This window comes from Poeciliopsis prolifica, unplaced genomic scaffold, assembly GCF_027474105.1.
Source record: "Poeciliopsis prolifica strain line A6 unplaced genomic scaffold, Auburn_PproV2 SCAFFOLD002, whole genome shotgun sequence".
NCBI classification, from domain to species: Eukaryota; Metazoa; Chordata; class Actinopteri; order Cyprinodontiformes; family Poeciliidae; genus Poeciliopsis; species Poeciliopsis prolifica.
The window spans coordinates 14,292,831-14,308,728 of NW_026562377.1; the positions used below are offsets into that span (position 1 = coordinate 14,292,831).

The following is a 15,898-nucleotide window of genomic DNA, read 5'->3' on the forward strand; positions in this document are numbered from 1 at the left end:
CTTTAAGGTGATTTGTCACGTTAGATCGTTGCCTGCTCACTGCTCTGCCTTGAGATCGTGTTCTCAGACACTTTGCAGACTTGTGCGACACATCATCCAACAACACTACCAGCAAATCTCCCAAAGAGACATGATATGGGGCAAAGGTTAAACCCCTGACAAACAATGAAGATGTTTATTAATCTCCAAGCACTCAAAAATTCAGTCTGAACAACTTACCTGCAAATTTACACACAAAACCCTAAGAAGGAAATCATTTGCATATGATTACACAAAAGTGAAAATAAAATAAAATATATCAGTTTCCTCAAGTTGCAATAACTCATATTTCTGCTTCCCGTGTTAGATCTGAGCAGCTGAAAATTTTCACCCTGAATTTTCTAAATAAGGTCATTAAGCAATCTGAAATGGGACTATTATCTCACTCTGTTGCTGGCACTTAACAGAGCTGTTTAATTTGTGCTCTGTTAGATCATTTCTGTAAAACCTTGGCTCATTAATAAAAAAAAAAACAACAACACGCAGCTGACATCCCCCAGAGAGGAAGAACCCTTTACTGCGCCATGATCTGGAGGTAAAGAGCAGCGAGGGTTAGTCCACCACCTAAGAAGAAGACTTCTTAGTGTCAGTGGGTAATTTGTTTACATTCAAGCTGCAGCAAAGCCGCATGTGTGTGCCTCTATGGAAAGCTCATTTGGCATAAAATGCAAAGACCCTTTAAATGCAGTTCCATTTCTAGTTGATCGAAATGAACATTTCAGCGATCTAGAATAAAAAGCCTTTCAGCCACTGATAGAATTTCAGACGGGAATGCTCAAAGGTCGATGATATTAACAAATAAAATATCATTTGTTGAGATGAAATCCCCATTTTTATCACCCTCGACTTTCATCATCACTCCCACGAGCTTCAGCATCTCGGTTACTAAAAATCTACAAAACGTGCAGAAATCAGGGACAGAAAACACAACCAGCTCGTCAAAATATATAAGAGTTATTATTGCACACTTCTGATGCGAAACGATTGATTTTCCGCTCAGTGCAAGTGAATTGATGATTAGTTTATTATTGTGCAAATAGAAATTCAACTCCGTTCCTCTGTTCTGATTTATGTGCACAACACAAGTGCTTCAAACTTTAAAAATGATTTGCTGTATGACTAAACATCTTGTCAAAGTAAACATTATGTTCTGAAGTTTATCCTGTTGCAGTCTATTTCTGCAACAGGGTATGACAGATATATGATATCAAAACTGAAAAGGATGAAATTAATTAAATTTCAGTTTCTGCTTTCGGGCATTTTTCTGTAATTTACTACTTATTTAGAAATCTTCAGAATGTTTCATATGAGGCAGTCATGGTACCAATATTATTCTTCTTACTGAAAGTTGCCATTATGGAGCGATTCAGAGACAGAGTCCTCACTTGAATCTTACAGAATAGATTGTCATCACCCTAAATATTAGGGTGATGACAAGGAGGCTTTCCAAACTCAAAAACTTGTCAGTTATCACCAAGGACAGCCAATCAAAATGCCAGTGGGAACATGTAAAGCTGTCTTTTTCAACTGAAAACAGAGAAAGGTATGAATAAAAATGTCAATATAGCATTTGTAATAAAATGTCATAAAAACAGACATTGTTACATTGTTGTATCACCGGCAGCAATCATTGGCTGAATGAAAATATTTCAAAACTAAAATCTGCCAGAGGTATTAATAATTTGGAATGTTTATAGACATTTTAAGCATATTTAGTTTCAAGTCAGAGTAAAAAAATAAACAAATAACAGGTCCTATATGAAACAAATATAAAAGTGTGATTTTGAGTGTATGGCGCAACGTCCTGCCCTAATCCAACGACGTCTTGCGTCGCCATGAGAAGAGGCCTCGCTGCTGCTCACGGGGCTACTAATCAATCCCGCTGTTCCCAGTTTGGGCTCGCTGCCGCAGACCACCCTGGTCCAGCAGCAGCGACTAATCCGAACCCTGGGCTCGGAGCGACGAGCTCAAAACACACCCGGGGTGGCTGGAGGGGTGGGGACAGAGGGGTGTTTGCATTACAATCCTCTAAAAGCATAACGGGAGATTAGCAATTATTATTACGCAGCCGCAGCAGTCGAAATTAACGAGCTGCAACAATTAGAGACGTGCGGAGAGTCTGGGCATGCGCGAAACCCGTAGGCGAGGGTCTCGTGACAAGAAAAACAAAATAATTTATTCAGCGACATTAAAAGGGGTTATGTTAAATTTATCTCTGAATATTAACTTTCTCTGGGGGGGAAGCAAGAATTTAAACATTTTTGTGTTTACAAAAAAAAAACAATGACACCTGCGACATAGAATTATATTAGTAATAATAATTATTATTATACTTACTTTCACCGTTTATTAGCCCACACTGGCATATCACACAGGTACAGAAGATAAAAAACACCAGTTGTGCTCGCAGTTTCAGCGTCAACCACTTCATTTTGATTGAAGTTGATCTCTCTCCCTCTGAAGGTGTTTAGGAAACTCCAATCCTGGTGGGCTGGGGGTGTGGAGGAGGAGGGGGGAATGTTTATATTAGAGCAGATATCAAGTTATTTCTCCTCCTCGGCCAAGTATGCGTCAAGAAACAACTAAATTATGTGATCTTGGGTTCTGGTGACACATGTGCGAGTGAAAATCATTTTCCATAAGTGCAGGCGACAGTCCCCGTTCATCTGTTTGATGTTGATGCTCCAATAGACGCAGGAAAAAAAAAACGATCCCTCGGTTCCGAGGTTTTGCTAGTTGGTGAGTATCTTCCACTGAGATAACAGGGAGTAGTTCCAGCCGAAGTTGAAAGTCTCCAGGATCGCCGCTGCAGCTTCTTCCTTCTCGTCTTCTCCCGTTTTAAGACCAATGGAGGTACATCCCAGGAAACTCCCAGCAGGAAAAACGTGCAGTTTTCCCCCCTTCTCTCCCTCGCTCTCTCTCTTTCTCTCCAGCACTACGACCTTCCTCTGAACTCCTTCACCCCCGCTGACCACCGCGCCGCAAACGAATAACAACCCATAAAACAAAAAAAACACCAAACCGGGGGAAACGCAGCAGACGAGACGAGCGTCACCTTTTTAACCAGAAACCTTGAAGACTGCGGTGGAGGAGGGGGGAGACAGAAAAACGTCCTTGTTTAGCCCCGTGAAGTGAGAAAAGTCTCCACCACGCCGCTCCGATGCTTTTTTTTTTCCTCTCCACGGTGGAGGAGAGGGGAGAAGCTAACGTTAGCTGGCTAATCCAAAACAAACGAGGTTTCGGCGGTGGAGTTGGAGATAACTGTCAAAAGCGCACAAAACACACTGAGAGAGACCGCGACAAAAAGGAAGGAAATCCGAGTGAAAAGACTCAAAAATACGGGGGCAAGTGGAAAAACTTGGATTCCCGTTGCGTTAGGAGCTCGCTCTCCCTCAGGTTCCCCGTTTCCGTCTCTCTTTCTGCGAGCCTCTCCACCAGTAAACAAGTCCTGCCAGTCACCTCAGCTGGGCCCGCGGTCTGCGGGAAAACACGGAGAGAGGAATCCGCCCTCTCTTCCTACGCCTCCCTCCGGCGCGGCCTGGATCCGGACCGACTGTCTGTGCGCCAGGTGGGCAGGAAACAAGACAACAAGAGCAGCCCTGTCACCGGAATAACACCGTCTACTGGAGAGTAGTTACATGTTAACACAAACAACACAATGTTAGGATTGGAAGGTCTACCTTAATAGCAATGAAACGTCTCAAAACCAAGTAAATAAAGAAATATATGTTTTTGGTAACTGTACCTTCACTGAACTGTCTCTTCTCTCTTTTCTTTATTTTTATGCGTTTTTTTACCTTGTGTGACTTTAACTACTGTGACACCTGAATTTCCTCACCGTGGAATAATAAATTTTATATATGTTATATTCTATTTTAAAACAATTACTTCTCATTCGTCATGTCTTAAACCAATGTCAGTTTATCTATATAGCTCCAATTCACATTAAGGCACTTTTTAAGATTAGCAGGTTCATTTCCAGCATATTTGGTTCCAGTTCAATTAAATTTATTCTGATATAAATGTACAATATTGAATATTCGACATTGAATATTCAACATTAATAATAATAATAAAAAAAACCTTGATTAACATGCAATACTTTAACAACACACTCAGGTTTTTATTGAACTTAAAATGAGAGTAAAACAAAGAATCATTTCTAGATTTCTTTTTGAAGATTGAAGTTTGTCAGCACAAATTGCACCCTGGGAGCCTTTAAAACTGTGTCTGCCTGCATCAGATGCCTGACCAAACAATTCTTGAATTGTAGTGTTGCCACAAAAACTCAATAGGCCCCAGATGGATGCAGAGACCCCTCATTTAGTAGGATTTAGATCGAGTTGCCTATATTTTTGACTTACCTGGAAGCTTTGCCTGCATGTTATTGACAAAAGTTTGCATTTCACTTCTCTTCAACAGTTTTTCTACGCATGTTTTGTAGGTTCTTGTTTTTTTCTGCTGCACAAGCAGCATTCTGCAGATATTTGTAGTTTTCTGCAGAAATGTACAAAATATTCAGACTAGCTTTTAGCTTATTCAAAGCTTCTGTGTACACAGAACAAAAGAACAGCAGTTTTTCTTTTTTAATTTATGTAAGTGGTTTTATGGTGTCAGTGACACTAAGGATATTCCACTTGGTATAAAATACAAAGGACCTTTAAATGTTAAATTTTTAGTTGGTCAAAATTAACATTCCAGTGATGCAGAATAAAAATCTGTTTTGCTGCTGCTCAGATTTTAGACAGGAAGGCTCCAAGTCTAGTGATGATATTACCAAAACAATGCAGTTACAATGAGATTACTTTATTTGGAATACCTTTAGCAACTGTTTTCTGATACAGCAAATTGATTTTCTGTCAGCAGTGAAACCATCTCTTTTAGAGTCACACTATGTACTATGTATTGTACATTATTTTTGCACTACAAAAATACTTATCCTGAGTCAGGAAGACACACAAAGTTCTGCCATCTTTGCATAACAAATATCCCCCTAATAAAGCACGTCCCATAAAATTGACGTATTTTAACTGCAAACAATACCTGGGAATTTTCTTCCCACCTCTGCGGTTCTGCCACCTGTGCTGTTGCTTCAGAATGGAAAAATAAATAGATTATTTATCACACTGGGGTGCAGTTTGTCCGGCTGGATAGGCGCATGTGGCTCTGCAGGGCTGCGGCGCAGGGGCAGGCTTTTTGTTAATCTGAGGAATGTTGTTGCCCAGTGAACGGAGTAAATGAGTTCCTAGCGAGATTAAATGTCACAGGTCTGAAGGACTAAGGGTTGGAGAATCTAGTCAAAACAGACCTCTTTGTGGCAGTCACGCTGTCTGACGCCAACTGGAGACGTGCACCTCCCTCTTCACACTTGTCCCACTTCCTCTCAGGTGCTGAATATCACTCCGATCTCGTTCCCTTTTCTGTGGGTGTAGAAGAGGTCGGATGAAGAGCTTTCTATCGCACTAACCTACCTAGAGAGTCGCTGTATGAGTGCATGCATGCAGCACTTGTGCGCCACTACAGTCCTGCTCCCGCTCAGTTGTACTACAGCTTAAATTCAGTAGGTGGCACCAAAAATAACAACCAATTCACTCATTCCAAATGTCAAACAGGGACAAAGGGATACAATGTTGAGGGTAAATAGGATTAAATTCCACCAAAGAGGCAACCGAGGGGAGCTTTGCACCCTGTCAAATGAACAAAATGTGATTTTATCAGCATTGTGCGGCTGTAGGAATTCTTAAGCTTGCAAATGGGGAATTTAAAATCTTTAGGGTTTGAAATTCCTGTAGTTTTTCCAAAGAGATCACCTCCAACATTCACAAAGACGCTATTCTCCACATGGATATTGTTAAGCAGCAGTGCCCGTCAATAAATGAAGGCAGGGCTGAGGCGATTGATTGGATTTGGAGTGATGTAAATAACACAGAGTGGGAAGAGATTTAGGAAGCATCAGAGTTTTTTACTAATCCAGTGTTGCAGGTTTGTTTGTTTTGTTTTTTATGCATTTAACTCATCCTAAAAATAAGGCTGAGATTAATTTCTCCCATCAATTTATGTTTTTTCTTTTTCTAGTTCCACATCTTTGTAAATGGAAAGAATTTTCTTTGATAATTTTTGGTTGTCCAAGTTCCTTCGAATTTGCAGCGACATTGCTGGAGTTATTTGCAAAAGTATTTGCACCTTGTAAACTGTTTTTTCTCCCGAAGTTTGTTAAATTATGATTATAAAAGACAGCAAATAGATGCACAAAAGGGAAACCCTGAAAAGAAATGACACATCAATGTCTAAGAACAACTACTTTAATGTCATTTAAACCTTCATTACAACTCATTGCAGCATAAATATTCAGGAATTAAATAGCACAAGAACTAAATGTCATCCATTGTTCTAAGATAAATAAGCACAAAAAAACAAAACACCTCACTGTACAATTCACAAGACAGAATGCAGAACGTATTGTACTACAAAAAAAATAAAAAATAACATCAATGAAAAATTTATACATTTATACCCAAGAAATAACTAACCTACAGACAGAAACAGTATATAGACAGGATATGAGACACTCCTCTCTAGGCAGTGGAAGACATTATGAATGGGCACATATCTGGTTTGCTTATTTAAAAATGGAGTTTCATAAATGCTGGTACTATTAGCACTAATTTTGGTTAAAGATGAATGAGAAACAGCTAATGTTTTTTAAAAGTAGACATGATAAGAAATGCTAGTATAGTAGTTTTTACGTTTTTTTTATGTTGCATTTTTGAAACAGATTGACACCAAAAGAAAGACTGAGTCCATCTCCAGGCTCTGATAAGAAGCTCAGTTGTCCACTTTGTGGCAACAAACTGGTCGGTCTCTTTTGTGATTAATATGTTATTATTGATTCAGACAACATCAACTGGATGCCAGAGATAATTCAACATTAGGCCCTGCGGAAAGCAAATATGTCTACTTTAAAATGTGTCCGATTTGATGTGTTTGTGTTCTTATGTTGAACCCCTAATGGTGATTTTGTTAGGAAGCAGCAGCAGAGTATATGCACCTTAACTCTACACAATAAATTAAAAAGCAGCAGATACATGGATTGACATTCTCTTCATGCATTTAATAAAATGTTTGTAAGACTACATGCCTTACACTCACACAGATGAGGGTTAAAAAGATTCCCACTGACTCTTTCTGCAGCCACCTGAACTGCAGCCAGTAAACAGAAGGATTAAGACATTTCTGGGGAAAGAGCATCTTTCCTTTGTCCAAGTGGAAACCTCAGTAATTAGCTGTCAGGGGAAGGCAGGAGGGAGCGTTCGGTCTCTGTGTGTGTGTGCATGTGATTGGCTGGGTCTACCAAGGAGAGGGTCACGGGTTTAGAGATACAAAACATGCTGGGATTATCCTCTTCAGCCCATTCCCTGTGTTGTTGATTTGCTCCTTTGTGCTCTCTGCTTCTGCACTTCAAACCCTCCTGTTCATGGTTCAGGAAAAGCAAAATCATCTCTCCTTTCTCCACATCTGACACTGAACCACTCAACCAGCATGTCATCATGTGTGTGATACTGTGGGCACCCATTTTAATATTTGTCCTTTGTCCTGAGTTAGTCTTTGAGTATGAAAAAGTGTTGTCAGTTTTCTTGTTTAGGTTTAAAGTTCAAATCAAGATTGTCTTTGAATGTTTTCATTGTTTTCTATGTTAAAACCAGAAACTTCGATGTATTTCATTGGGATTTTTGTGATAAATCAACACAATGTCGTGCATGTCTGGAAAGGAGAAGGAAACTGATTTATATCATTAAAATGAAACTTGAAAACTTTGGTATTTGTATTCAATCCACTTTGCCAGAAACGTGGAGACCCATATTTCAACGAAAAGACAAAAATAATAATAACAATTTTTAAAAGTGAACAAAAAGTGCATCAGGAGGAAGAAGTGTTTGCACATTCTTTTGTAAAAATAGCTCCATCTGCTCAGTCTGCTCAAAATAATTCAATCTGATTGGATGCAGATCTTGCCCCAAACTGTTAAACTTAGAAAATTAATCCACAACAACCACACATTCTTTAGTTTTTAAAATAAATGCAACCAGATACTTGAGTTCTTCTGCTTGAGTTGAGTTTTAAACTCAAGTAGAAGAAAATATTAAATAAATAATGTATTCATAGTAAGTTTTGGCTGATTGATGCTTTACAGGAGGCTCATTTCGCCTTGAGAATATAAAAACATAAGAGGTAAAAGGCAAATGTTCATGGCTTTAATGACCTGGTTTGACAGTATCTGACTTGACCGTGAATAACTAAAATTGGAGTTACTTTGTGCAGTAAATGTATCACTATGACATTGTCACAATCCAGCTGTAAATAAATCCTTTAGTTATTAAATATAATTATGTCAGACTGCCAAATAGTTTCACTTTTCCTGCTTCAGTGCAACATTTTGTTCAGGCACTGAAGTATTTTCTTGATCTAATTATGTCTTTATAAAAAGGTGAGTCATTTCACTACTGCTCTGGATGGTGACTGCATTCTTCCAATAAGCAGTTTCTGTGTCAAACTGCAAGATGTTCTTTGTGAGAAACATAACCGCGCTGGCTTTGAGCTGGATCATTGTAAACACATACGACAATCTAACTTTCTTTTTTTGTCTGTACGTCAGTCTGAGGAAGTTGATTCTTCACGCTCCCAGAAGAGAAGATGTTCAGGACGTGGTAGCCATTTTGTTTTCTAAAGCAACGTCCTGTTTGGGGCAGTTTTATCTCTTATGTAATGTCCAGAAATATAGAAGTCTGCCTTCACTCATGCTATTTCCTTCATCGTGTATTTTCTGTGACGTTGAACACACAACTTGCCTCTGTTTACGTGGTTATGGACTCATCCTCTCCTCCCTGTTCTGTCTCAAGCATGACCTTCCGCCCAACCTTCTGTACTTTTGTCCTCTTAATTTTCACTTCACGTGTGAAATCAAATATTCCCTTTTCTCACACTGACGTGCTCCTCGAGGCCCCAGAAGTCAGAGTGCAGGGTTCCATGACCTGCTTTATCCCAGATAAGAAGCTGGGAAGGAAGGCCACTCCATCTGAATATGCTTCCTGACAGGATGTGTCACTGACAGCTTTATCCACATATTGTAAGCGTGACAACAGAAAGCAATACATCCAGGAGGAGACGCTCCTTAAATACAAAGTCAAAGTCACAGGTCTCGGGTCGTGGAAAGGACTTCAGGAAGACGAAGTGGACTGGACAATGTCAGAAGATGGCTCTTCTGTTTCCTCTCAAGTCCAGATTGGATGGACGCTGTTGCTTTGTTGCTTCTTTTCCCATGTGTAAAAGTGCGTGTGCAGCCACGCATGCACAATTTTACATGCACATGACTAAATTATCATGTGTTGTCATGCATTGAAACTTTTCACTTCGGGCTGGACCACGTAGTGGCACGTTAAGTTTAGATGAAATGCTGCAGTTCTTCACTGTCTCCCATTGGAGGAAGAGATCTGAAAGGTGACTTTGTGGAGCAATAGCCAGTAGATAATATCTTACACAAACATCAAGCGCAGTGGTGTCACTTACAATGTTCTATCAGTTCAGTTTTATGATGCTTGAAGTTATTTTTCCCAGTTTTAGTTTTTGTGAATGTTTCTTTCTGCAGCCATTTTACTTACATGGAACAGAAAACTAAAATCACACCACGAGGCTTACCGTGAAGTCTTGAGTCCTTGTTACAACATTTGACCAATCATGCAGACATTATCAAAATATTTGAGTGCAAACTGATATCCATCATCGGTGGTTTGGTTTGAAAGTTGCATTTGAGAACAAAGATACAGAATTCCTGTTATCATGAACTAAGAGATGACTAAACTAAATGCACTGGACAATAAAGGAGAGAAAAACACTTAGTTCAGGATCCAGGGAGTTAGATTCCTACCAGGGAAGGAAAATGTCTCTCGAAAGCTATATGAAAAAGTTTCCGTCTGAAATTTAGGAATAGCCAGCCATCCTTTACACCTGGGAAAAAGAAGGTGCAGGACCTTGAGGCGGTAGGCGGGAAAAGCTTCCTGATGGGAAAAAAGCAGGAACAAGAAGTTTGGGAACAGAAGAGGTGGACCTGCTGTGACTCCCCGGGGGAGCTCAGGAAGAGCATCAAGTATCAGAGCAAAGTTAATGTAGCAAAACCACTGTGGACATTAGACAGTCACATATGGAGCCCATTCAGCCCGTTTATTGCCCACTAAACCCTCCCATATGCATGTTGGTGGGGTTTGGACACCTCACTCAGAGGGGACACAAGGTGGAGGTTTTGTCAGAGTTTCTGTAGAAGCATGATTCAGCAGGTCAAAGGTCAAACAATTATTAGTCACCCATTGATTACAGATTTGAAAACACAGAGAAAATTTACCTTCTTTCCAAAACTGGAAAGAAGGTAAATTCAGTATTTGGAAATTGTGTTTTAGTTTTGAAAAGCAGCAGAAATGTTGTGATGTTTCATAGCTGAGAGGTTTGCTGATTATTGAGTTCAGAAGGACAAAAACGCTAAAACACACAAACTCTTATCAAGTAATTTTGGTTGAGTTTCTAGAGCAAAGGTCTTAGTACTCTTGAAATAAGATGGAGATAACTTACAAGAAATAGGAGATTGTTTTAAGTCAATAATTCCTTAATATTGATGAAGAAAGTATTAGTTCCAGTGGAAAATTATTGCACCTATGGGGAACATGTCTTGCTATAAGTGAAATAATCTACCAGAAAAACTAGTAATTTTTCATCAATTCAAGAAATTATTGACTTAAAACGAGCTCATTTGTTCTTGTTAAAAAGTTATCTGAAAGTTAGTTTTGTATTATTTCAAATGTACAAAGATATTTACACTAGAAACTAAACCAAAAATACGTAGTAAGATTTGCGTTTATGGTAGTTCGCACCAATATATGAGTTTAAAATACAATATTTAGAGCAAAGTTGTATCCTTTTTATGGCTAATAGGAAACAAAGTATTGCCCTTCTTTCAGGTGCATTCGCAAAGCAAACCCTTGTCACAACACACAGATCGACTGGAGCCAAACAGGAGAAAGGGGAAAACACTTAATGACTTCCTGAGAGCGAGGCAGGGTTACGGGATAAATGCAGCAGCATTGTGTTAGTGTTTACAGAGGAACCAGACCTAGCTGCACACCGCCCATCCTGGACGCTGCAAACGCCACATCCAAGGTGAGAACCGTTTCTTCTCAGAGGATCAAAGCCGGATTGCGATTTTCGTGGCAGCATCAATTACAGGGGAGCGGAGGAATAACTGCTACTCTTGACGGTAACTTGGCCTCAGGTCGGTACAGCTATTTCCTCCTCCTCAAACAAAATTACAAGTAACAAGTCGGCCAAAGAAACTGCCAAAGTATTGAATAGTGGAATGAGGGTTAAGTACGAGCTGTTTGTCACCTGTTTGGCATTTCGGTCAGAGGTGTGAGCCCATGTTTACTTATGGCCCGTTCTTTTCTGTTACTAAGTTGCAGAAGCAAGGCTGCAAGCGTCCGCTCTTCTCACAACCTATTCCTGGCTGCAGCCCCAGGGCAAAGCACTTCAACATCCTGAAGCTCAGACCTGACTGACCACAGCGCTGCCCTCTGACCCTCGGGAGGCCCGCTCCCTAGAAGAAGCTGAAAATGGGAAGGGGAACTTGGGGAGGTGGGCTGTGTTATGTCGCAGAACTTCCCACAATGAGAATAATAAAAACGGTGTTTGTTTACGTTCTCACATGGAGACGGATGAGGAAGTCGGGGATCTGGGGAAGTCGGATGGGTGTAAAAGTTCAGCAAGAGATTCACAAACTGTGGCTTTAGAGTTATGCAAGCTGTAAGTATTGTGATGGGGTTTAAGTACCAGAGTGTGTGCTTCTGCATGTGTGTCATGTGTGTGTGGTGATTACAGGCCTGCCAGCAGCCAAATAAGCCCCAGTTTAAAAACACTGGAGGAAAATAGTCGAAATCAGAATATAAACACTCAGTGTCCAAAAATAACCAACCTCACCAAGGATGCTGGTAAAGATTAGACAGGTGGTGACTGTTATCAGAGTGACATGTCGCTGCGCATCTTTAAACGCTGGCTTGTTTGGTGGGTTTCATTTTAAACAGCAGTGGTTGGTTGTTTGCTTTAATGGCATTTTGGGATGTCAGCTATTCCTGAAATTTGGGATTTTTTCCAAACACATTCCTGGTGGCTTTTACGGTTGATGCAACACTTGTTTTTTACTTGTGTGATGCAGAGGTGTCAATGCCAGAGAGGGAGGTGTGGTTAAGGTTTCCACAGCTCCAGTAACACAAATGATAATTTAAAGTTCTATGATTGAGCCCGTAGAGTCACAGTTTGGGCAAATATTTCACTTAAAGTGTTTCCAAGATCTGTCCCAGAAATAGCAACGTTTCACAAGAAGTTGAAGGAAATTAAAAGCATTACAAAACTACTTGCTAGCCTGTAGTACTGTAATGAAAAATTGGCCTCCTTATTAATCCCTGCTCTTTGTGCTCCAATGTCACACTCAAATGTTTCAGATCTTAAATAAAATCAGTTCAAACATTTGAACATCTCAGCTGATTTGCCACCAAAACAGAGAGAAGAAAAACACACTGTACATGAAAAGGACAAGGCATCTCGGTTCAGCTAAAATAATCCCACTCCTCCATTGATTAATAGAGATAAACAGGAGATGAAGAGAAGAGCTGAATGCTGAGGCGAACAGCTGAAACTGAGTAAAGATGACAAGGAGAGAGAAGAAGAAGACACCAGATTCACAACTACGACCTACAGCAGCTGCAGTATTATACACACAGTATCACATGCATACCAACCTAGTTTATCACAAGCTAAATACAGACGATCACTTCCAGTTTACTGTCACGATTATTGCGACCTGGATGGGCCTCCTTCTACTCTTCAGCAGAAATTACAATAGCGATGAATTTTCTCATGTTGAGCTTTGAGTCAGTCTGCTGTGCGTAACACTGAAAAGCTGCTTGTGTTGGATATTAAACCGAAGATTTTTAAGACGCTCAACTTCAGGAAGGAAATCAATAAAATGAGCAAAAACAACACAATCAAACTTATGGATCAAAGTGCAATTTAAAAACCAAACTCAAAAAGAGAGACCGGCACGCAATTAAAAAAACACATGACATGTTTTTATAGAACAAAACTATTAAATAAATTGTAGTTGGATTGAAAACAGAAGCCATAGTTTGTTTTCTGTCCTGCAGGGCTGCACTCAGAAAGCAACATGTTTTTAAAAGCTTCAGATTTCTGCTAAAATGTTGCACTTCTTGTATTTGCAGACCGTCACCAACCATCTGGCTGGCCTTGAAACACTCAAAACAACGTGCTGCAACCGTTTGGTCTCAAAAACATTCTCACAAATCACAACTCCGTGTTGGCCTAATTGTGATTGAATTTGTCTCTAAGTTGAGAATGTGTGAACGTAGTTTTCCAAAGGCCGTGGAGAGGAGCAGGAGAGAAGGTCCTTGAAGGCTGCATGGCGGCCCTGGCCTGTTGTCCTGTTGTCAGCAGGACTCGTCCTGCACCTGCTGTTGTGATGAGGCTCGCGGCGGAGCAAACCGGGAAACTCCTCGTTCCAAGATGTGTTAAATAACATATTGTGTTTGTATTTAGACTGAGCTGGGAAAAAACACGCATTACATCCAGAGCTCTTCTTTTTAAAAGGAGAAGTTTGTGCTTTTCCTATTTTCCAGCCTGAGAACTCGGCCTATAGGGCCGCAGGCGGTTGCTGCAGCAATGGGTGTGCTTAAACAATCAATAGGGTTTAATTTACAATTTTTATGTCGTCGTGTCATGAGGTCAATCTCAGCCGGCTGGTGAGAGAAAAAGTTTGGGCTGTTTCCCATAAAGGAACCGCTATTATGACTATTATAAAATGTCACACCCAAAAATCTGAAAAACTAATAGTTTATGTTCAGGAGTCCAAATAAATGTGTTTTTTTGTTTGCTTGTTTTTTCCTTCAGTCTGTTCAACAGCAGATCTGAGGAAATTTAAAGATGCAATTCTTCGACCAAACTGAAGGGCGGCGCTATTTGTTTACAGGTGGCAGTTCCACAGTCAAACACAAGGGCGGCGCTGCACACTTAGAGTTTTGCTGGCGAGCGTTGCAAACGGGCTGTGCTGGTTTATTCGCCGTACTTTTTTTCTGACTCATGCCAGTAAAGTTTGTTTGGTGGCGCTTCCGCTGGGACGTTGTGTGTTTTAAAGGTTGTAATTCCAAATGTTTAATGGACTCCGAGACGCTCAGCGGTTTCTGAAAACATCGTAAATGGACACAAATACAGCAACATTTGTTAGAGGCATTTCTATTCTCCTGATATGCATCCTGTACATAAACACACCACACGTCAATGTTGGTATTATTCTATAATTTAAATAGAGTAACATTTGTGGAGTCCATTTTAGTAATGCGTTGTACTTTATTTATGCAGTTATTTCCACATTAACAATGTTGTACTTTTACGTTGACAAAATGAAAAAAAAGAGAATAAACATAAATAAATAAAGTGTTTTGACAGAAGATTATTTTTTTATCCTCCTAATTTTGCAAAAATAAACCTGAGTCTGAATCCACATTTGTTTGTCACATTTCTGTCAGTTATTCATTAATTTTGCTCGAGAGCACGTGTCAAATTCAAGGTCAAATCTGGCCCTCCATAAGTTTCTATGTGACTCCTAATTACATCAACGACTCCCTCCGGTTTTTCACAAGTCCACAAAATAAATTTATTTCACTCTCTTTCCAATGCAGGTTAAAAAAACACACACACAAAAAAACACTATGCATGAAACAGGAATGAATTAATTTCACTGATTAATTGGCATCAGTAGAGCAAAACCATGCAGGCAGTTTCCACGATGACGATATATTTCCTGACTCTGATCCTTTAATCTGCCGTCTCATGTTCGACCAGCATCTCTTCTCAGCATCAAGCCTCAAAGCTTCCAGTAATTCAGCTGCAGCCGTCAGTCCTGCCTGCTGGGAGATTCTGAAGTAATGAAAGGTGAAACAGCAAAGCACCAAAAAAATAAAATAAAATAATAATAATAATAAAGCCTCCCTGCGGCGACTTCACTACCTGAGCTCGGTACATCAGACGACCGAACAGAGACCAGCAGGGGGGCTTGGCGAACCTGCGCTTGCTTGATAAAAGGCCTGAAAGGTTCAGCACATTAACCCACATGCTGACATGAATCTGTGAGAAGGACGGAGGGCCAACCAGTAGCTGAAGGGAATGACACAAGGCCACTCGGTTATTTGGGTGCGAAGAACAATAATAATATTTTATTGAGCTTTTATGCAATAAATCAACATCAAGTAGAGCATAATAGTGAAGTGGAAGGAGAATGATGCATGTTTTCCACAATGTTTCACAAATGAAAATGAGACGCATGTAGCTTATTGTTTCACGAGACAAAATATACATGCATGGACATGCAGCAGCTTTACTGATCAAAGTGATTGAATGGGATATGTGTGTTTATAAGCCTTTAGAGGAGCTCCCATCACAACACGACACAGACAGAGAGATGCTCAGAAACGCAGGCAGGCTGCTGAGCAAACACAACGTCAAACTGACACACGCCTGTTGCAGACTCCGGAGATTGAAATCAGCTGTAAAAAAAACCTGAACAGGTCCAATTTTTTGTGATGATTTGTTTTGTTATGTTTGCAAAATTAATACTGGTAAAGGTAAGAAGCGGTGTTAGGAAAAATCAAAATGGAACAGGTTGAGATAGAGGTGGAATTGATGTTCTTTGAGAAAACTGAAGCGACAATGAAACTGACACAATTTGCAGCAGAACCAAAGGTGATACCAGACC

The 15,898-nt window shown here is 40.1% G+C and overlaps 1 protein-coding gene across 1 annotated transcript in view; it reads right to left on the reverse strand.

The window, feature by feature from the left end:
* The window catches only part of insrb (insulin receptor b), an 85,695-nt gene extending 81,954 nt beyond the window's left edge, over positions 1 to 3,741 (reverse strand). The window contains exon 1 of the mRNA XM_055044368.1: positions 2,377 to 3,741. Within this exon, the coding sequence (XP_054900343.1) occupies positions 2,377 to 2,470 (94 nt within the window). The 5' untranslated portion in view covers positions 2,471 to 3,741. The remainder of the gene's footprint in view (positions 1 to 2,376) is intronic.
* Between the last annotated feature and the right edge of the window lie 12,157 nt (positions 3,742 to 15,898).